Source organism: Cynocephalus volans, chromosome 9 (assembly GCF_027409185.1).
Source record: "Cynocephalus volans isolate mCynVol1 chromosome 9, mCynVol1.pri, whole genome shotgun sequence".
NCBI lineage: Eukaryota > Metazoa > Chordata > Mammalia > Dermoptera > Cynocephalidae > Cynocephalus > Cynocephalus volans.
The window spans coordinates 136,393,024-136,416,780 of NC_084468.1; the positions used below are offsets into that span (position 1 = coordinate 136,393,024).

Here is a 23,757-nt window from a genome sequence, read left to right on the forward strand (position 1 = left end):
CAGTGTGTATAGAGTAGGCTATCTTTGCTGTAATTTAACAGAAATCAAATAAGTTGTTTTTAAAATGTATTTGGAAATGTAAGTGATCAGGAACAGTCAAGGCAATCTTGAATAAGAACAAAGCTAAAATGCACCATGTACATCATAATGTATTAAAAAGGTGAAATATTTAAGAGAGTATGTTGCTGGCAATAAGGTAGACAAATAGGTCAAAAAGAGGGTGCCCACAAGCACACACATGCGCGTACGGTAACATGATTCATGATAACGGTGACACTCTGGTGCAGTAAGGAAAGAATGATACAAGACGCACACATACATCACCTAAGTGACCCGCAACTAATCAAGTCTCTGGCTCTAAATGCCAGTTTATATGAAAAAAAGAAGGGATAGAAAAACACATTAAATGAATCCCAAGGATGTAATCAGCAACATTCACATGTGGAGGATTTACAGGACGAATGACCTGATTTCTTTTTAAAAAGCCGTAGGAGAAAAGGTAAGAGGAGAGCTGGCTGTTACAGATTGAAACTTAAGGGAAATATCAATCAAATCAATTTGTAGACTTATTTGGTCCGTGATTTGAACAAACCAACTATTAAAAACCATGCTTAGATAATCCAGAAATTTTAATATAGAATGAATATTAGATGTTTTTAAAGAATTATTGTTAATGTACTGTAGTTATGTTTTTTAAAAGTCATTATCTGTTAGAGATATTATTGAATTATTTATGGATGAAATGATATAACTTCTGGTATTTGCTTCAAAAAATCCAGCAAAAGAAAGAGGTGGTCATATATAAAACAAGTCCAGCCAATTGCTGATCACCATTGGTACTCTATGATGTGTACACCGTGGTTCACTGGTAACTATGTTTGAAATTTCATACGTGAAGACCTACCCCATCCTTAGCTTTCACCAGGAGATCATAGGTGGCGGGATCCCTTTCCCTGTCGATATCTTGAGAAACACAGATCCTCCCATCGTGTGGGTCAATCCCGAATGTTCGTGGTGCTTCATAGCTGTGGAATCCATCATAAAGAAAATACTCAACAAAGCCATAGAGTCCTGCATCTGCATCAGAGGCTTTTACCTGTGAGATAGGAGGTTGATAGAAACGTTAGCATTACTTTCCAGTTGTTCATGAATTATTCTAATGATTTTCACAACCAATTAACCCCCAGAGCTATTCACAAAGCATAGGCCTTGGTTTTATGTCTCTCTCCTCTCTTGCCTTGGAGACAACTGCAACTCTCCTTTTCAGTCTCCTTTGCCCACACTCTTATACTTTCAGGTCATCTCTGAATGTTTGAGGTCCTTAGGGTTCAGTCCTGGGTTCTCTTGTCTTCTTATTCCTTTCACTACTCATACGTGATCTCAACCAATCCCAGGGTTTAAAAGCATCCATTTGGCTGAGGACTTGACAACATGCCTGCTGATTCCATCTCATACTTAGGCCTTTGAGTGACGGGGCTTGACACACCACCTCACCCTTTAAGAGCAGCCAGGGAAGGGCAAAAATATCAAGGCAGTAAGTGGAACTATTACTAGAAATCCAGTCCCAACAACAGAATTCACCTGGAGTGTGAGATCTGAGTCCCCTGGGCCAGGTTTCCTTCTGGGAGTAAAATGCCAGTCGGGGCCCCGCCTGGCTGTGCAGACTGATACTGCACACCTAGCCCAGCGAGTGTGTGGGGAATGAAGTTCAGCCCACGCTCTGCTTGCCAAAATAGGTGCACTGACATGGAGCTGTAGCTGCCCAGAGGAAAGGGCACCTTTTTCTTTGCCCATAAATACCATTTGTTTTAGCAGCAGTCCTGTGCCCTGTAGAAAACATGAAGCACCTGGAATTACAAAAGCATTTAACTTATTTATACTAACTGTGGGAGTGTACAGTGAGAAATAGAACAGGCTGTGTGGAGCTCAAAAAATTCTTGAGCTCATAGGCTCAATATAATACCTTTGATTTACAACCCAATTAATAGTAACAGCAAACATCTACATAGCACTTACAATAAAAGAAGCACTTTAAAGGAAGATCAACAGGAATAGAAAAAAAGAGGGAGAGAGGGAAGGAAAGGACGGAGGGAGGGAGGAGAGAAAGAAGGAAGGAAGGAAAGATGGATGGAAGGAAGGAAGGAAGGAAGGAAAGGAAAGGAAAGAAAGAAAGGAAGGAAGGAAGGAAGGAAGGAAGGAAAGAAGGAAGGAAGGAAGGAAGAAAGAAAAAAGAAAGAAAGAAAAAAGAAAGAGAGAAAGAGAAAGGAAGAAATTACACTGTATGGAAGAGCTTAACATGTCCTACATACTTAGAACTTCTAAGGCACTAATATCCATTTTACAGATCAGAAAAGTGAGGCTCAGAGATTTTGTGCAACTTGTCAAAGATCACATCGCTAATAAGGGTCAAAGCTGGGATTCATATCCAGGCAGTTGGCTCTGAGGACATGCTCTTAAAGATCATGCTGTATACACTGCCTCACAAATCTGAAGCCTTGCCATTTCATCCTTTATTTGTCTATTTTTTTATTTGATGATACAGCCTTTTAAATTAATCTTCATTCTCATCTATTTCATATTCTTTGGCAAAATTATCCTGTGCAACCAGCTAACATATGTGTGAGTTATTTTTCTCATCAGACGGGCTGAACCAGGAAATCCACAAATTTTCTCACTGCAAAGAACTGAACTCCAAATACATTTGTTTTATTCCATTCTGACAGCTGTTAATAATTTAGTAGCCTCAAGTCCCCGAAGACACCAAATATGTCCTCTAAAACAGTATGGCATTCTCAACAACTTTGGCTTGATTGGAAGACAAACGCAATCAACTTTAAATTCTAAAACTCATTCTCAGCCTTTGATATAGCACATATTAACAAGTGATTTGGCTTATATAACAAGTTTCCTTACTTCCACTTTTAGGAGCTTTTTCTCATCTGGACTTCTGGCAAAGCAAAATAAAAGGAGTCAAAAGTGGGATAAGAGTACTGATCTCAATTTCTGTTAGCAGTTCAGGTTCTGAGTTTCAGAATCATAAAATAAGAATGTATTCCTCCCTGCTTTTACCCAACTCCCTAAAAATATTGACCTACTATCCCCTAACAACATGTTCCACCTACTAATATTGGTCTTAAATGCCTAGAATTAATTTGGCATCTTTATGAGGTTTATATTTCCCAATATCCATTTACTGAACACATAAAATCCAGGCAATTTGAATAATAGGAAATGAAAATGGCTTCGTCAAAGCTTCAAGAGGAAATCTTGATTAGTTAAGGAGCTCGGTGGGCTCTTTCTCCAGAGAGAGCTGCTTAAATCAAAGCAAGAAACACCCGATCGTAATCTACTATCACAATCTTACAGGTGCTAATTTGGGATCTAGAGGAGATGGTGAAGGGATTTTACCCCTGAATCTACTCACAGAGCCACATTACAGCACTCTCAGTGCCGTCCCTGTGTTCCTCCTCTTGATCTCAATCTACCTGTTTTAGACCAAGATGAATCTAATGATTTTTCCTTTAAACTCATGTGACCCAGAACTGTTCTCCCTGAATCCGATCTTTCACAAATGTAATGGAGATGTTATAAAAATGCAAACTATCAACATGACATTAGCATGATTCTATTATTAGCTTTCTGAAATTTGAAGAATTTTTATCACTTCCTTTACCTTAACATCTGTGCAAGGACTCCTCCCTATGAGTGTGTCATGGAAACAGGAGACAAATGGAGAACAGTGGCCCCTGAAAGCATGTTTCCATGTTTTCTGGATGTTCTGCAAGCGGGATGGATCTACCGGCATTCCCTACCAGAACAGCCCCCTCTATCTGAAAAGGTCTCCTCTCCGTCAACTAGGCAGCTTTATGGTGGGCCACATGTCTAGCCATTCACATCACCTAGACCCAACCCAGAAGGCACAGCGTGACATTGTGTTGACATTACCCTTTGCCTAATTCTAAGCAATAACACCATTTAATTAAGTGATGTTCTTAAAAAAGCCTCAGAGCTCAATTAAAAAAAAAAAAAAAAAAGAACAATCAAACAAAAAAGTCCTAGGAAAAAAATAACAGCACTTTAGATAAAATTTAAAATAAAAAAGCCCACTTAATTTTTTTTTATTATAATTTCCAAAATTTCTACCATGAGCATATGGCAATGTGTCTGGAGAGACAATGTTATTGACACAACACACTCACACATAGAACTTCAAATAGAAAAGAAGAAAGAGTAATCATGATATAAGTTTTTCCATTTGCTGTGCCCAGCCAACCCCTGATCCTACAGCTAAAATGGGACTAGAGCATTCTATTGGAAGTTGGGTTCAGCATCGGAGACAACAATGGATGCAAGTGTGCCATTCTCTGAACACAATGTGGCAAATTCACCAACAACTCATGTCTTCCCAAGTCTAATAGTCAACGCTGGGTCCTAACGTTCTGAATCCCTCTGCAGCCTTTCGCACAGCTATCATCTCCGTACTGAACACACTGACTGCTTGTAGGGGCTAAATGGTGGCCCCCTGAAAAGATATGTCCACACCCTAATCCCTAGAACCTGTGAATATTACTGTATGTGATACAAGAGTAACTATTACCTTATATGGCAAAAGATGTGGTTAAGTTAGGGATGTAAATCCAATGACAAGTGTCCCTATAAGAGAGAGGCAAAGGGAGATGTGACAGACAGAAGAGGAGGAGGTATGTAACCACAGAGGCAGAGATTGAAGTGATGTGGCTACAAGCCAAGGAACCCGGCAGCCACCAGAAGCTGGCAGAGACAAAGAATGGATGCTCCCTTAGAGCCCCACAGGGAGCAAAAACCTGCCAGATTTTAAGACTTCCAGTCTCCAGAATTGTGATAAACAGTAATTTCTGTTATCTAAAGCCACAAAATTCATGGGGATTTGTTACAGCAGCCCTAGGAAATGAATACTCTCCCCGAGTGATCTGACCCAGGCCTATCTATGGTGCTGAACCAACCTCTGTGCCAAGGAGTCCCAATGCTGTATCTCCACTCTGCATTTCAGATTCATGCATTATCCTACTGCCAACTAACATCTCCTAAGTGGCAGTATTAGTCCGTTTCTATTGCTTATAACAAAATACACAGGACTGGGTGATTTATAAAGAAAACAAAATTTATTTGCTTAGTTTCTGGGGCTGGAATATCCAAAGTCCATGGAACACATCTTGGAATACAAGTCCAGGGTGCCGGTGGTGACTTCAGTGACTCAGGGCATCACATTGCAAAAACGGTGGAGCAGAGAGAACAGAGACCAACCTCCTCATTCACTCTCCTTTTAAAGCCTTCAGAACCATGCCCCGGACCCACCATTATAATCCATTCACTGCCACACGGTCCTAGAATCTAATCACCTCTTCAAGGTTCCACCTTTCATTTACCATAATAGGATCTTCCACCTTCTTAACAGTCATGGTGGAGGCCAAGTTTCTAATATCCAAAACTTGGGGGACACAATTCAAGCTTCAGTAAGTTTTGTGGGGGACAGAATTCAATCTACTACAGTGCCTACTGGCACCTCAAGTGTAACATGCTCAAAGTCAATTCCTGAGCCCCACCTTTGCTCCATTCCCCAAATCTGCTGCCTTCTCAGTCTTTTCGGTGAATGGCACCGCCATTCACTTTCTGCTACAGCAGCCAGAAAGATACTGTTCAAATGACACCAAATCACATTGCTCTCCTGCTCAGAACCTTTCAATGGCTTCCCATCATACCAAAGAAAGTCCAGCTCTTCAGTCTGACCCTTGGCCACTTCTCTGACCTCATCTTCCCCTACACACTCACTCCTCTTTGAACATGCTGGTCCCCTTGATGATCTTCTACCTGTCTTAGGGCCTTTGCACTTGCTATTCTCACTGCCTGGAAGGCTTTGGTATAACCTGCTCCTCATATCTTTCAAGTCGGTACAAATACCAACTAACCACACAGGCCTCTCCTGATTGCCCTAGCTAAGAGTGTCACCCTCACCTCTGCCATATGCTTTCTTTTGCCCTGCCTTGCTTTATTTGAAAGCACTTATCTCCACTCTATACTACATTAAATATTTTTGTTTACTGATAATATGTGTTCCTCACTGGAATTTAAGCTCCAGGGCAAGCATTATACTTACCTTGCTCCCCACTGTATCTTTAGCACCCATGACACTGGTGCCTGGTTCATAATGGGGGTGCTATAAATATTTGTTGCATGAATGAATGAATCTAATTTTCTGCATAGATGCAAGCGTGTTTAAGTAATCACCTTCATGACTATTCTCTCTACTTGACCTTTAGAGAAAACATATAAAAACAAGATGTTTCAAAACACTCATCAAAACACTCATTGAGGAATAATTTTTTTATTCCTAAAATGCAGTCTCTATATCATCATAGAATAAAACTTATAAAGCCATCGGAATGCTGCAACTAAAATCAGCTAGGTAGAAGATGAAGCAAAAAACAGAACAAAACAAAACAAAAACTACCTGAAGGTATGTGAAACTATTAAGAGGTTGGAAACAGAACTGTGTTTTCATTTTACCTTTTAAAATGTATTTTCAGAGATGCTGATAGACCTAGTCAATGAATTAACAATATATATCCTCAAGTTACAGCTCCCCCCCAAATGGTTATGATGACATGTTTTTATTGCTTTAATTAAGAAACCATTGATCCTACTAAATTATTGTACTCTCTCCCTACCCCCAAAAAACAGCATAAGGAAATTTTGTCAAAGGAGACCAGTAAGATGGCAAATAGCATGGGGGGGGGGGACGGGGAGGGGGAGAGGCGAGTAACTTGTCTTATGAGGTGTTTCAAAGCGAACAATGAAAACTGTGATCTATAAAAAGAATCGGCAGACATCAACATTACACAAAAGCAAGCCTTGAAACAGATTCTGGTAAAACTAAATTTTTTGTATATTACAAAGGAAACCACTGAGAAATGTGGGTTTATTCACATAAATTACTAGAAAAATTAGCAAAGCACACAAGGAAAAAATTGTTTGATATTAACATCACACCAAAATAAATTCTACACAGATACATACATTAAATGTGAATAGTAAAATAATTTAAAGCACAGAAAATATACAGGGAAATATTTGGCTGATCCTTATACTGGAAAGAAGTTTCAAAGCAAAAAGGAATTTCAAAACGAAAAGATGAACAAAAATTGCAAAGACAAAAGTCAATACAATGACTACATAACATTTAAAACTCCATTATGTCAAAAATATTATGCACACCAAAAAATTAAAGGCAAATTAAGTGTGATATCTACAACAAATATAGGTGGTCCCCAATTTATGATGGTTCGATTTATGATTTTTTGACTGATGGTGCAAAAGTAATAAACATTCATTAGAAACCATTCTATGAATTACACATACAACCATGAGATTACATGAGATTATTTAACACTTTGTTATAAAACATATTTATGTTAAATTATTGTGCCCAACTGTGGGCTAATGTAAGTGTTCTGAGCACGTTTTAAGGTAGGCTAAGCTAAGCTATGATATTCAGTAGGTTAGGTGTATTCAATGAACTTTTGACTTATAATATTCACTTTATTGATGGGTTTATCAAGATATAACCCCATCATAAGCTGAAGAGCACCTGTGTAAAATATTCTATTTATGCCAAAAAAAAAAATCCAACATATAGAATACAAACAAAAAGGAAATAAGCCAAATGTTAAGTGATTTAATGTGGGGAATAAATGAATTTTATGTTGTATTCTATTCATTTGCTCCCAAATTTTCAAAAATAAAAATAATGTCATGGAAACAGTATTATGAAAAAGAAGGTGATCACCAAAAAAGCCTGAAAATAAATTGCATTTGATAAGCATTTGCCATCTGTCTATTCAGCTACTATGGGTGTATCTTTGTAGCATCTCGTTCCTGAAAACTCACCACACTGAAGATGTGTAGGAGTGACAGAGCCTACAGCATTATTGGTTTCTAAACCAGAGGTGGGCAAACATTTTCTATAAAGGGCCGAATAGTAAATAGTTTAGACTCTGCAGGCCATATAGCCTCTGTTACAACTATTCAACTCTACCTTTTTAGGATGAAAAAGCCATAGACAATATGTAAATGAATGGCTGTGTTCCAGTAAAATTTTATTTATGAACAGTAAAATTTGGATTTCAGGTAATTTTCACTTGTCATGAAATATGATCTCTCTCTCTCTCTTTTCAATCATTTAAAAATGTGAAAACTCTTCTTAGCTCACAGGTGGTACAAAAACAGGCAGCAGGCCAGATCTGGCCATGTGCCATGGTTCGCCAACCCCTGATGTAGACACGAGACTAAATCTTTAGAAAAACAGAGTCGGCACTTCAGGTCCTGGTATACAACTTTGAAGTGACTTGAGTCCAGTGTACATCAGGGGCTCATTTGAATCCTGTGGCTGAGCTGGTCTTATAGGCAAGTTTTGTCCCCATTAATTAATTGCTGCCTCTATGTTTTACTCCCACAGTAAAGAGAAAAGATAAACTATATATTTTTAAAATGGACCTAAACCATTTGATTTCAGGCCACAGCCAAGATGCTTTCACTGAGTTAAATTCCTCTATCATGACTTTATATTTTACAAAAGTTTCATTTTAATAATGTTTTCCATTGGAAAAATTAAAACTCAAAACGTTATCTATTACATGATCCAATAACTCTTTTGTGAAGATTCTTTTACCTTTAGATTTAAACACACACACCCACACACACACACCCCTAACAAAACAAAAAACCAAAAACCCTCCCAGTACCCAGGTACCTGCGCTGAAAAGAATCAAAGGAAGTTTAAGTTAGAGGAGCATTCGAGTTGGCCCCCCCTCCACAGCTGCATGGGAGTCCTCCTTCCAGAGCTCTTCTGTACCAATGACACTGTTTCAGTGATGTCAAATCTTTCTTCATAGGTAATATACTCATTTTTAAAAGAGTAACTAATTGATATTTATGGCATAAAAATGCAGGTTGCTGGTAGCTGATCCCCTGATTGGTGCTTTAAAAATCATTACCTGCGTTTGGTTTATTAACTTATTTCTGTGAACCCAACTAGGCTGTTGATACCCTTAATAATCTTGTGGCTAAAGAATAGATAGAAATACTGGTAGCAACTGTAAGTAACTGGTTGACTCGGTACTAATGTTCAAAAATCAACTCACTATAATATCACTAAGTAATAATTCACGCACACACACACATACACACAGTAGTCCTAGTTATACCTACATCATTGCTCACTTCCAGACACACCTGCAAACAGTTATGGCTCCGACATTTACAAATTCTAACTACATGGGTTTCAAGTTCTCTTTTTAACTGTTTATTATTGGCATTCTCAGTGTTAGTAACGAGCAAAATTCTCTTAGTTCTCATTCGTATCTATCATGTACAAGTTCTCTAATTGTTCAAGACAACCATTATTTTCAAATACTTTACTCTTCATCACCAAACAATAACAGAATGAAGAGGAAACCATGTTTCAAAGACAAATTAATCTTTAATGTTTTCCTAATATTCGTACAGGTATCTGGAAACAGAAAGACTTACACAATCCAAAAATTTTGTGCATCCAAAAATGAATTTGGATCACAAATACCATGTTCATCACAGATATTCACAATATCAAATATTGTAAATCCCTAAACGACCAATTCATGACAGGATCTTAGCTAGATATTTCCTCCAAGGTTTTATTTCCCTGAAGCTCAGACACAAATTCTTGGCCAGTATAAACCTTATATGAGAACTGGCAGAAGAAACAGACTTATAAAAGTGGATACCCCATTTTTATTCTTTCTTTCTACCTCTAAGATTTCACAATAAGATTTGTTTTCATATATGCCTCATATACAGAGACATCAGTACTTCCAAACTGCTGTATAAACGTCTTTTCTTTTTCTGCATTCTCTGGTTTGATGATCTCATCCAGTCTCATGATTTTAAACACCTCCTATATGAGGGCAGCCCCAACCTCGAATCTCCAGCATGAGCCCTTTCCCTGTACTCCAGATGCACATATAGAAGCACCTCCATGACTTGCCTGCCAGGCATGTGTACAGGCATCTCATGTTCAACATGGCCAAAATAGAATTTTGATTTCTCCCCACTGACTTCCCCAAATCATTCATCTCAGTCTTTTCCAATAAAATGGCACCTCCATCCATCCCATGGCTCAAGTCAAAAACCTAGGAGTTACTCTTCTATTCTTTCTCCTAACCTTGAGAAAAACTGACCAGCAAAATAGTTGCAGACTAGCTATGTCTCTCAGCCTAGAATGTGGAAGTTATAGAACAACACTGAGAGATCAAGTGAGATAGGTACAGGCAATTAAATGTGTGTAAAACACTGGACTTTAATAGTTTAACTCTGATCCAAACTTCTTTCTTGTTTATATTGTTTTTGCCTTTCAGATTGGGAAAGGTGAAAATGTAGATCACATTTGGTATTGATTATAAGACATTCTCATTTTCCAGGAAAAAACTGGAAATTATACAAAAGGTCCATCAAAATAGAGTTGATTAATTTTATGGCTATACAGCAAAATAGTATGCATTTGTTGAAAAGAATAAAGCAGATCCAAGTATACCCACATAGAAAAATAACCAGTATATATTGTTGAGAATAAAACTTGTAACGCCATGTAACTATAGTAAGACCCTATTTCTGAATTTAGAAAATAATATATGTGGTACAATGGTCCTATTGCTTCTGAGCTTAGAGACTCAAAAAGCTAAGCAAAAAGAAGGGCTTTTATACTGATCTTCAAGAGACCAGGGCTTTTTAGCATACCCCCCATATACAGAGATGCCTGAACATTCCTTGGGTATTCCGTGCTGTCCAGGTCGGATGACAGCTTTCTTCCTCACCTTCGCCTTGGGATTAAAATCATTCCTCCTCTACTCCAGAACCAAAAATGAGCAGATCAGGGAATTTAATTACTGATGCTGAGTTTGTAAGAGAAGACAAAGTTCTAATGGACAAGAGGAAGAGTTAAAAAGAGTGAAGCAAAGGAGTGCTTCTCCAAGAGTGTGGTCATATACAAACGGGAATGAAAGTCGAGGCCAAAGCACAGGGCAAACGGGCAGCTCAGCTTGGCACCTCATCTGACTTTCAGCACCCTCATGACATCATATCGGTCAGACTGCACCACAAGAATCCAAAATAAAAGGTGATTTCACATGTTTTAGGGCTCTAGGTGTTCCCTAGCAGAGGAAGAATACCAAATACTGCTCGCCCTGCAATTACCTATAGTCCTCCAACGTGACCAGCAGGAGGTGAAGGTCATGGGCCACATTGTACCACGTGACCTGCTGAAAGGTAAAGCCCATTTCCTTTTAAACAACAGCCTAACTCAAGATAGAAGGCCATTGCACAAAGTTACATCAATGTTGCTATTTCCAGAGAAAATGAAAATCTGAATAATATACACCAAACTACTAACAGGTGTTCTCTCTTGGGGTGCAATCATGAGAAACGATCACTTTGTACATGATACGTTTTTGTAAAAAATGTTTTATACTGTGCATGCTTTACTTTATGTACAAAAAGCTCACATGTTGTTTGATTGTTAAGGGCCACCCTCTACCCACTCTACCCACAAAGGAACACTGAAACCTCTGTGAAATCTTGAGGGGGAAGCTGGTTGTTGGATTATTTACAAAAGACTCATGTTTAAGCATCTCCTCTTTTGGGAATGAATTGCATAAATAAGAATCATTTGACTTTTATCTTTTAGTTGTACCTGTCTTGTAAAGAGATATCCTAAGTTTATGCAGAGAGATCTTCCCAGTGGAAGGGTGCATTCCCGGATATAAACATGGACAGGTGTACTCTAAATCAAGGGAGACCCATGGGTTTGAAAAATTCTGCAAAAGACAAATAGTAGGGAGGCATAGCATAGAAGTCAACAATATAAACTTAAGGGCTGTGCATCCCAGTGTGGACTCTGACTTAATCATAGTTATCCACTTCAGTTTTCACACCTGCAGAAGGATTGTATTCTCAGTTGGCAAATGTTAAGGTTTGGAAATGCAGACTCAATTTAGCAGCTTTACTTTCCTGGGGGAAAGGAGAAGGCAGTGCACAAAGACCTAACTATGGAAGCGTGGACCACTTGGCTTTGCCTCCCTGCCTGTAGTACAATTGCTTTTACAGAACTGTGTATCTATTTAAGGGACTTCCTATTACATTTCAGTGTTCCCTTTCTAAAGACCTACAGGAAAAGCACTCTCTCAGGCTTCAGTGCCAGTGTTGCTTCTGCTGAACAGCAAGAATGTTTCTAACTCAGGGACTGTATGAGTCTTATCACCCCGTTGAATCTGTACTAGCGTTAATACATGTTCATGATCTTGTGGGATCTATTTCCACGTACTAAATTCTTCCTGGCTTTATCTTACTGTTCCACTTCACTTTGCTTTTGCCCTGATTTCTTTCATTTTTATCTCATCTTGCCGAATTTGGGGTACTTTGTTAGCAGCTTCATATTATTTTTTAAGTAGGGGGAATATAAAATAAATTAACTTAGTAAATATTACCCAGTAGAAATGGATGTTACAAGCATACAGCTATATGATTAATACCTGACCAGGGAATGTAAGCATAGGAAGTGTTTTTAGGCCAGAGCAGACTAACAGATCACTCTCCACATGCTGCTAAAATGAACTGAGTGCAAAACCTATTCCTTGCAAGGTAGAGTCTCTACATGTTGACTGAAGTCCCCCTCATGTGGCTGTTCAATTGACCTCACAATGATCCAGGTCAACAATTAGCCCTGAAACCTTTTGATTGAGGACAAAGACAATATGAGGATAATAAATGATTATTTAAAAAACAGTTTCTTCGTATAATGGTTTAATCAGACATTTTATCTCCTGGTGGCACATTCACATTGTCTTCCCATCCCAATGCCATGAGCGCTGCCTAAATGCTGGCTATGTCTAAAATATACTTTTAAGCTAAAAAGCAGTATTTTCCTCCCAATGTATCTCACAGAGTTTTTTATTACATCACACTCTAATCTAAACTCCCCAGTTTTCCAGAAATGTTCCACCAGGCCCCTCTTCTACCGTTTCAGCCCTGACTTGACATGCTGTTCTCCAGGACCCTGAAGTTAAAAAAGCCCCACATCTCTACTCCCAACAGCATGCCTGGGGACTCCCAGAGTTAATTACATTATATTTTGACGGTGTCTCTACAAGAGTGAGGAGTGACTCTTAGGATGAACGTGTTTGTATTCTTGAGCTTATATAACTCATTAAATAATAATATTTATGTATATGAACATTAATGATGCACATATGGAATAATTCCTTGGTTTCAGATACATCCACACCCGAGAATTTAAAAATCAATTTAAATAAGATTTATCATGCAGTTGATTGATAAAAACCAAAATTATACCCATCCATTGAAGTGATTCTCAAATCTGTAATCACAGGTAAAAGGGTGGTGAAAAACAGAAAGGTGGGAAAAGATCCACTCATATTTCTCTTCTACTCTCCATACTGTTATTAATGAGGGGGTCAGAGTCAAAGAAGACCTCAGGGCCATCAATATCCAACTCCATGCCAGACTAATGCAGTGCAACAAATTTTGTTTTTGAAATGGAATGCACTTTAATCAGCGCTATTCCACTTACATAGAACTGAAATAGGGCAGGGGGATGACAGCTGGTTAAGCACAAGGCTCCTCTCAGGAACCAGACTGGCTTTGAACCCTGGTTTTATCTCTTGGCAGCTACATGGTCTTGGGCAGTAACTTAACTTCTCTGTACTTCAATTTTGGAAAAAAGGGAATAACCCATCTCTAGGCATGTTTTCAGTTGCAAGTAACAGAAAATCCCACCCAAAATATCTTAAATAATAAGATCACTTATTAGTCCCCTTGTCAAGAAGTCTGGGGTTGGGGGGTGGAAGGGAGTATGCAGATCTGTACGTGATGGATGTCTTAATAGGAAACTTTCACAATCAGCCAAATCCCAAAGGACTACACACTGAGGATGAACCAAAATTAATAGGGTCCTTGTAAGGATTTTTAGCATGTCGTTCCATAGAACTCTAGCTCTTACCTCACTTTAGGTTAGTCCTAGGCTGCGGTCCCCCAAAGCACCTGAGGAATTAAGCACTTATCTTTCTCAAGAAGGGTATTTTCAGGTCCAAATTATCCCTATAAAATTCAGCAGCTCAATAATCCCCTCAACATTCTGGGGCTTTTATAGCTGATTCCTTCCACTCCCTGACCATGCTTGGTGCATTGGCTTATTCTCTTGGGTTTGGTCCTCACATTGGGCCAAATTGCTGTTTGGTGCCATATGTCACTCGCCAATGACAATATCCAGAGGTAGAAAGGGAAACTTACCTACCTCGCATCCATATTTTAGAGAAAAAAAACTCTTCCCATGAGTTCCCACCAGCTTTTCCCTCAAGACCCAAAATTGCATGGCCTGCCCAACTCCAGCCAGCCAGATGGCAAGGCGAATTAGACCACCATAATTTGTTTAGACCAGTTACAATTCACTCCAAGTGGAAGGACTGAGGAGGAGCCAACAAGGATATGTCCATCTGGGGAAGGGTGAAAAAAACAGGGACTCCGAAGCAAGGACAAAGTTGGGTAAGAGTGTTGGACAGGCCACTACTAGACTTTGCTGCTCTACTTTTGGGCTATTTTGAGTTTTATATGAGGTAACATGTAAAACTCCTAGCACAATGCTTAGCAACTAGCATAGAGCAGTAAAAACAAATACGTTAATTCTTTGTATTATTAAAGGCATTATTAATGACATCATTAGGTATGAGTACCATATATTCCTTCCACACTGTGTTCATAATCTATATACTAAAATACAGTGTTCTTAACACTTGCTTGATCACATTCCACTTCGAGAATCTGATGAATGCACCTGCCAACATAATGTGCAGCTGCAGATGTATGCTCCTTGGGTGCCCAGGCACAAATGCTTTTCTATGCTCTTTCAGCTGAAGGTTCTCAGCCCTCTGAATGCCATCTTAGAGACTGCGGTTAAAACCCTTAAACAGTACTTCCTCATATGGCCTTCCCACTTATCCTCATAGCCCCCTGGATTGTTCCACCATCACACCTGTGGGTCTGCCTTCTGCCTAGGCCCATAAGTTCTGCAAGGAGAGAGACCATCTCTACCTCATTTATGACTAGTTCCCACTGCCCAGCATGGTGTCTGGTCCAGCACCGGCACTCAATAAAGCCCCTGCTCCAATAGAAACTGTCTTCTTCTCATTGACCAAATTCTATTTATAAATCAAGAAGTCTATCAAACTTAAATGATAAGTTAAAGCACAAGCAAATCTTCTTTCCAATGCAGAAAGCTATAAGGATATTTTATAAAGAAACTCAAGGATGTGTTTTCTTGGAAAGTACTCAAATATCGTTAGAGGAGAAAAGCAGGCAAGAAGGAAAGTGAAAGAATGAATTAGAAGACAAAGGAATTATGGCAATAAGAGTTGCTAAATAAGTACAGGAAAGAGCACATAGTCAGAAAATACTAAGGTTTATTAACTAAACTTTTCTTTATGTGTGAATAGTACGCTAGCATTTTCAATGTGCTTTCATTTGACACAAAAAATTGAGGAGTTATTCAAGGGAAGAATTCTTATTGCCATTTTATAGGTTAGAAAATTGGGTGAGGTAAACATTCGTCATTTTTGTGGCTCTACAGCATCTTGAGTGTGGGACAAGAAACTGAGCATAATCAGCAGAAGCCCGTCTAGGATTTTCTTCTCAGATCCAGTCTGTGTTAAGAATACTTGAGTTCTTTCTCAAACATAAGTTCCATGTCTGTCTTTTTCAGTACTTTATTCTCAGCATATAGAAGAGTACCTGACACATAACAGGTATTCAACAAATATGGAAGAAAGAAGGAAAGGGAGGGAGGCAGGGGGACTGAATAATCCTGCTGTCTGCTGTGTGGTCTGCCCCTGCAAGAGAGGCCTAGTGGCCCAGAGCTTCCCCTGCCTGTTTTGTAATTCTGTCTGATTCGGGGGTGAGCTATTGGCAAGCCCAGCTGTCCAACAATCTAAAAGTACATTCTCTTATCTGCTATAACAGTAGAAAAGATAACATTATAATTGCAATTAACTGACTCTTGAGACCTCTTAATTAGCTCTGAACTTGAGAAGGGAAAAAAATTTGCTGAGCCCCGATGCCAACACTTTGCACTCGAAGTTTCTTTCCATACTGTTCCTAACCCCTTCATAACCTGATTCATCTTATTTCGTTTTCAATGTCTTAGTTCCTGTCAAAATGCACAGTCCATTGCTTCACATTCTCCCCCTCCAGAGTTTGCCTCATGGTGGTCTCTCTGCATTAAAGTTCTTCCCCTCCACTTTAATATGATCAAATCCTCCTCATAATTCATTTATTTGAGTACGAAGGCCCAAGTGCCACTGCAGCCTCTCCATACAGCTTCCCTGATGCCCTCAGCTGAAGCAGTCATCCCTCCCTCTAAATCCTCATAGCCACTTCTCTGCTTCATTCCGATACTGACCATTCCCTCTTGTTGGATTTATTTGTATGTCTTAAGCCTTCCTGCCAGCACTTCAAACAGGATCTGAAGGAGTTGGCTGGAATTAAATAGGCTGAGAGAAGAGGAAGGCATCCTTGGTGAAATTAATAGCCTAAGAAAAAAATAAGAGCCATGACTGTCTAACTCATGTCCACGTGGAGTAGGGGAGGCCCAGAGGCGAGCAGCATAAGCTAAGAGTAGACAAGGATGTTGCATTATGAATAGAATGTACAAGGAAGTGTGTACTTTGTTCTAATGACATTGGAAAGCTTATAAAAGTTGGAATAGGGAAGAGACATACAGTTACATGAGCAAACATTTATCAGGAAAAAGATTCCTACATACTTGTCAAATCCTATTTTACCCATGCATACCATTTGGGCTAGGATGTAATAACTGGTTATTTCTCTATTTCTGTTCTCAACTTCTTTCAGAAATTAAGCTAAAAGTTCGAAATAAGGTTAGTCTAGGTCTAGCTTATATATTCTACATTCAAAAAGAGAGCCCATTTTTATTCCTGAAATGTCCTAATTTAGGATATGGGTTCACTTCAAACAAATGTTGCATCATATAAAATAAAAACAGTTCAGTTATGCATCTTATGCTTCTTTCCAAATACTACTTGCTTTTTCACAACTGTGACAACCCATTTTATTACATGATACTGTGTCCTCTGGTTTTTCTAGACAACTATCCCTTCTTAGTGGGCACTCGTCTCCCTGTGCCTAACAGTCCAAGTTTTAACCATCCACGGTTACCTTCTCTCAAGGACAGACCAAAGAATTTACTTTTTACAAGAGGTTTTCTTTTAAGAATACCATTTTCTGAGCTCCAGACTTCACATTTGGCAATAAATTCTGAAGAGCTGCTTTCATGGCAAGAACATTTCAAAATGAGGAGATAAGGGAGGAGGCTGGGAAGTAGTTTTCTTGTCTCTCTCACTTCCCCCAAAATGAATATTGAAAACCTGGCATGTCATCTCAGAATATTTGCTCACCTCTGGGCTGGGTAGGGTAAAACTACACAGAAGGCAAACAGCCAGTGAGAGGAGAGTTTGAAGATATAAAAGAAAGTGTTAATAAATGGGCCACAGACTGACACTGGAAAAGGAGGTAATGATGGGTATGGAAGTGCATATGCTTTTGTTTTTGTTTTTTATATGGGGAGGAAAAAAATCCCATCTGACACATGTTTACCTTCTATCTTCTTTTTAAAGAGATCTTCCCTATACTATTATCAATGGATATTTGTTGATTTGACTTTAATTTCATTCAAATAAAGAGTTGTATGTATGAATTTTCTCCAGGTCCTATAAGAATAGGGATACTAAACAGGAGTTTGAATCCTAGGTCCACCATTTACTAACTCTATCAAAAATAGCCACTTTCCAGGCTGTTGTGAAGATTCAATGGAATGATGTACAGAGAGAGCCCGATGCCTGACATAGTAAAACTTAATTATTATTATTTGCAGATCTCATTTCCCTTCCCACCTTCCCACCTTTATCCATTGCGACTCCAGCCCTTCCATTGTCACACTGTGTGGTTCCACAATTCTCAACACCATGCCTCAACACATCGTTGTTGGGGTCAGCAATGAGGTATGTCTCAAATAATGTGCTTATGATATAGAATAACTTCCAAAGTTTTTGAATGACTTTTGGGAAATAAATATTAACCATTCCTATCTCTACGATGACATCACTCAGTAATTTTCATTCCAATGAGCTCTCTCTCGCTAGGACCCTTTCCCCCAAACTGACTGCCAGACTTAATCTAAAGTCATATTAATTGACATATAAATAAGTTAATTCTCCATTCCTACTCAAAACTAAGGCCTGATTCTGAATTTGAATACTCCAAACTCATTAAGTTTTTCTACTAAATAGGGACCTTTATTACAGGTCTGTGCACCCCAAGCCAAAATACTGGCAGAGGCTTTAAAAAGCACAGTTTTCTCCTTCAAACACGATCAAATCATTAGGCAGGACTCCACTCCCACCTCCTTCTCACTTCTTGAAGGGCGACAGGAAACAGAATTATCAGCATGAGCTCTCATTGTTTGTGGGTTTTTTCCATGCCTCCAAAACCAGCATCTTTAGAGGAGAATTGGAGTTTCACGAACTATTTCACGATATCTGTCTTCTGGGAGAACTGGAAACAGAAACAGCGCTGTAAATGCTAGACTGTCATGCCTGAAAGTAAGTTCCTTTTTCCATTCTGGATTGATTTTAAAATATGGTATCATTCCCAGAACTGTTAAGAATAATTCAACTTTTACCTACCCATTCTTCCCCTTTTGCTTTTAATCTTTCCCCCAAATCAGATGGCATGCAAGATTTTAGCATTAAAATCTGCCAAAAAATACGAAAAACTGGTAAGCACAAATCTGTTACTAGTTAGAGACAGTTTATGGAAATACATATTTTAAGTACTCTGCATTTAGGGGAAAAAAAAGAGTGAAAGCACACATTATTTGAAATATGCCTCACTGCTGATGATGTGTTGAGGTGTGCTGGTTCAGAACTACTGAACCACACAGTGGGACAACAGAAGGGCTGGAGTTGATGGGTAAAGACAGGAAAGTGGGAAGGTAAATGGGAACTGCAAATGATAAACTAAGTTTCACTGAGTGCTTACTCATAAATGAATACCATTTTGTTTTTGTTTGCCATTGCTATCTTTAACATTTCAAGGAGATTCAAGGCCAGCAGAGGGAGTTGGTGACGAAGGGATTCATACACCAAAGACGAATCCATAGCCAGTGTTGGTCTTTCGTGGCTGAGCAGTAAACAAAGTAATTTCCAGCTGTGCCCAGAATGTTCTGCAGAGGTTTTCATAGCTCCAAGCTGTTTCAGAACAGCCAGGGAAACCTAGGGACCCTCTGGGAGCAGAGGAATAGAGAGGGAATTCCAAGCTGCTATGAACAAGTTGCAAGAACACATAAATCCACAGGGCATTCACTTTGTCTAAGCAGCCCATGAAGAAATCACCATGATGTTTCACTTATAAAACACAGGTAAAATTTCCATTTGAAAGTGACTAGGCTTTCAAGACCAGCCTTTATTGTTTGACGATATAAGGCAGAATTTCCTTCAAAGTCCGTTTCACCCAAGAAACCAGAAATTTACACTACACTCCTCATTACCCACTCATCCACCCCCACCCCCATGCTGTCTGGGTGTTAGACTGTTTGATGATTAAACAAGAGAGTTGCAAATGCTTAGGCATGCTACTTTATGAATCTGAGTCCTCATACGCCTAGTCTCAGTATGGTGACACTTTCAAAAGCAACACAAATCTCTTCTGAAAGCCAAGAAGAATAATGGAGCTCTTTACTTCAGGTTTTCTTGAAGGAATGATGAAAATCTACACACTGCTATAAACAATCAAAACTCCTTTAAAATCATTCTTAGGCATCTTTTCCTTCCCCCCAAAATTTTATATTCATGATAGCTACAAAATCCCTCCCTCCCTCCATTGCTACATTGCTCTCACATTCACCTCTTTACCCTTTACCCACCCCCTTGCTCTCTGCCCACCCCCTCCCCACTCCCAACTTGTGAACTTCCAACTGCATACAGCCCCAGAAAATAAAGCCCATTCTCTTATCCAAGGCTTTCCCCCTCATTTTACTGCAGTAAAATTTATATTCAGAGTTATGCCTCTACCTTAAGGTATAGTTGACATACGTGTGTGTGTGTGTGTGTGTGTGTGTGATCAACACATCAGTCAGAATACAGAACATTTCAATCACCACAGGAAGTTTTCCCATTCTTCTTCCCAGTCATTCCCCACTCCCATAAGCAACCACAGTTCTAATTTCTATTGCCATAGATTAATTTTGCTAGTTCTTAACTTGACATAAATAAAATCACATATGTGCTTTTTTGTTTCTGGTTTCTTCACTCAATATAAGGCTTTTGAGATTCATGCATGTTGTTTCATGTCTCAATAGTTCATTCTTTTCTACTGCAGAATAGTATTCTATTAACTCTGTATACCATAATGCGTTTATGCTTCACCATAAACACCCATGTTGTTTCCAGTTTGGGGCTGTTATGAATCAAGATGCTATGAACATTCTCGTGCATTTTTTTTTGGTAGATAATTGTTTTCATTTTTCTTGAGTAAAAATCTAAGAGGGGAATTGCAGAGTCATAGGGTACATGTATGTTTAACTTCATAAGAAACTACCAAACACTCCTCCCAAAGTATTATACCAGCAACATGTGAGAGTTCCATCTGCTCCACATCCTTATCAACATTGTAGGATCAGACTTTTTAATTTTATCCATTCTGGTGGATGTAAAGTAGAATATGATTATGACTTTAATTTTTCATTTCCCTGATGATTAATGATGTTGAGCACGTTTTCATGGATTTATTAGACATTCCTATATATCTTCTCTCTGTGTGTGATGCGTTTAAGTATTTTGCCAATTTTTTTATTGACTCGTTTGATATGTTATTATTGATTATAGAAATATAGCAAATATGTTCTCCAAACAATTAGCTTACCTGTTTATGGTTCATGGCTGTTATTTTGTTTAGTTATAATATCTTAATCAAGTTTTGATGTCAGGGTTCTCCTGTAATTTTATATTTTCTGAGTTTGTGTGAGATTGGTACTAATTCTTTTTGAATGTCTGTTAGAAATAACCAATAAAATGATTTTAGGCTGGTATTTGGAGAAAGAGGAGTGAGTGATTATTACAAATTCTATTTCTTAACTAGATATAGAGCTACTGAGATGTTTTTGTTTCTTTTTGTGTCCGTTTTGTAAAGTTGGTTGTTTGTCCATTTCATATAAGTTGTCAAATTTATTGACATGAAGTTTTGCATAATATCTTATTAGTGTGTGGAAGATCTGCAATTATACCCTCACTTTCATTCCTGCTATTGATAATTCATTTTCTCTCTTTTTCTTGATTATCCTTGCTAAGGGCTTACCAACTTTATTAATCTTTTCAAAGAAACTTTCCTATGGTAATTTTCTCCAATATTTATGTTCTACTATAAGTCCTTCCTTCTATTTTCTACCTTGCTCTATCTTACGTCCTTCTTCTTTTATAAGTATGCAAAACAAAGCATTTCCCTCAAATAACTGCTTTAACTTTGTCCCACAAATGTTAATATTGTATTTTTATAATCATTCCATTCAAAATATGTTCTAATTTCCTCTTCAGTTTCTTCTTGACCTATGGATTATTTAGAAGAGTTTAGTTTTCAAATATTTGGGGGTATTTCCCCCTAGAAATCCTACTGTAATTGATTTCTAATTTAATTCCAACGTGGTCACAGAACATGGTCTATGACTTCAATCTTTTAAATGTGTTCAGACTTTTTTATGGCAGAGCTTGTGATCTATCATGTCAGACATTCCATGCGTACTTGAGAACAATGTATGTTCTGCATCTTCTGGATACAGGGTTCTATAGATGCCAACTATGTCAAGTGGAGAATAGCGTTGTTCAAATCTATACGCTTTGTGGATTTTTTGTGGGGAGTTATTGTTTTGTCTGCTTGATCCATCAATTACTGAAAAGGGGTGTTAAAAATCTCTAACTTATGGATTTTATGGTTTCTCCCTGTAAGTTTGTCAGATTTTACCTCAGGTATTTTTTGAAGCTATTATTAGAGGCATGCACATTGAAGATGATTATGTCTTCATGATTAATTGACCTTTTATTGCTATAACATGTCAACCTTTATATGTGGTAATAATTTTTACAACTTCATCTGAGAAGACAAAGCCATACCAGCTTCTCAGGTGTGTTATCTGTATAGTGTATCTTCTAACCTGTTTTTCTCTAGTGTATAATGTGCTCCCCCCACCCCTGCCATTTTTAAGATTTTTCTCCTTATCTTTTGTTTTTTGGCAATTTGATAATGATATGCTTAAGTATTTTTCTCTTTTTAGTTACCCTGTTTGGGATGTGCTGATGCTCTTAGATATGTACATTGATGCTTTTCTCCAAATTTTGGAAATTTTTAGCGCTTATTTTTTCAAATATATATGTATTTATTGCTCCATTCACTCTCCCTCAGGGACTCCAATTATATGTATAATAGATGGCTGAATATTGTCACAGAATACCTGGCCACTTTTAAAAAATCTTTTTTCTTATCTGACAAGGGATTAGTATCCAGTATATACAAGTAACTTAAAGAATTCAACAACAAAAATAAAATAATAATAACAATAATGATTCAATTCAAAAATGGACAAATGACCTGAATAGACAGTTCTCAAAAGGAGACATACAAATAGCCAACAGGTACACAAAAAAATGCTCAACATCACTAATCATCGGGGAAATGAAAATCAAAACCACAATGAGATATCATCTCACTCCAGTTAGACTGGCTATTATCAAAAAGACAAAAAAATAACAAATGCATAAATCCTGATGAAGATGCAGAGAAAAGGAACTCTTATATGCTATTGGAAATGTAAATTAGTACAGCCGTTATGGAAAAAAGGATGGAGTTTCCTTGAAGAACTAAAAATAGAACTATATCCTATGATCCAGCAATCTCACTGCTGGATGTTTATCCAAAGGAAGGGAAATTCGCATACCAAAGAAATATCTGCACCCCCATATTTACTGCAGCTCTCTTCACAATAGCCAAGATATGGCATCAACGTAGGAGTCCATCAACAGATGAATGGATAAAGAAAATTTGGTTTGTGTATATATAAATATCTACACACACATACACACACACACACATATATATACACATTATGTATAATGGAATACTACTCAACCATGAAAAGAATGAAATCCTGTCATTTGCAGCAACATGGATGAGCCTGGATGACAGTATGTTAAGTGAAATAAGTCAAACACAGAAGGACAAATACTTCATGTTCTCACTCATATGTGGAAGCTAAAGAAAATAAATGTTCAGCTTACAGAAGTAGAGAGTAGAATTGTGGTTACTAGAGGCTGGGAAGGGCAGGGGGGAGGGGAGATAGGGAGAGGCTGGTTAATGAATACAAAACTTACAGCTAGATAGGAAAAATACGTTCCAGTAGTCTACAGTAGTGCTAGGCATCCATATTTAACAATAATTTATTCTATGTTCTCAATTGGCTAGATGAAAGGAGCCCAAATGCTTTCATCACAAAGGAATGATAAATTTTTACGATGATGAATATGCTAATTATCCTGATTTGATCATCAAGCACTATATACA

General features: G+C 38.2%; 1 protein-coding gene across 2 annotated transcripts in view; it reads right to left on the reverse strand.

Annotated features, from left to right (window-relative positions):
- The window catches only part of DCHS2 (dachsous cadherin-related 2), a 220,318-nt gene that overhangs the window by 107,642 nt on the left and 88,919 nt on the right, over window positions 1-23,757 (reverse strand). The window contains exon 2 of one of the 2 annotated variants that reach the window (XM_063107351.1): window positions 905-1,096. The exons of the other annotated variant lie outside the window; for it this stretch is intronic. Coding sequence (XP_062963421.1) covers window positions 905-1,096 — 192 coding nt within the window. The remainder of the gene's footprint in view (window positions 1-904; window positions 1,097-23,757) is intronic. 2 annotated transcript variants of the gene reach the window in all.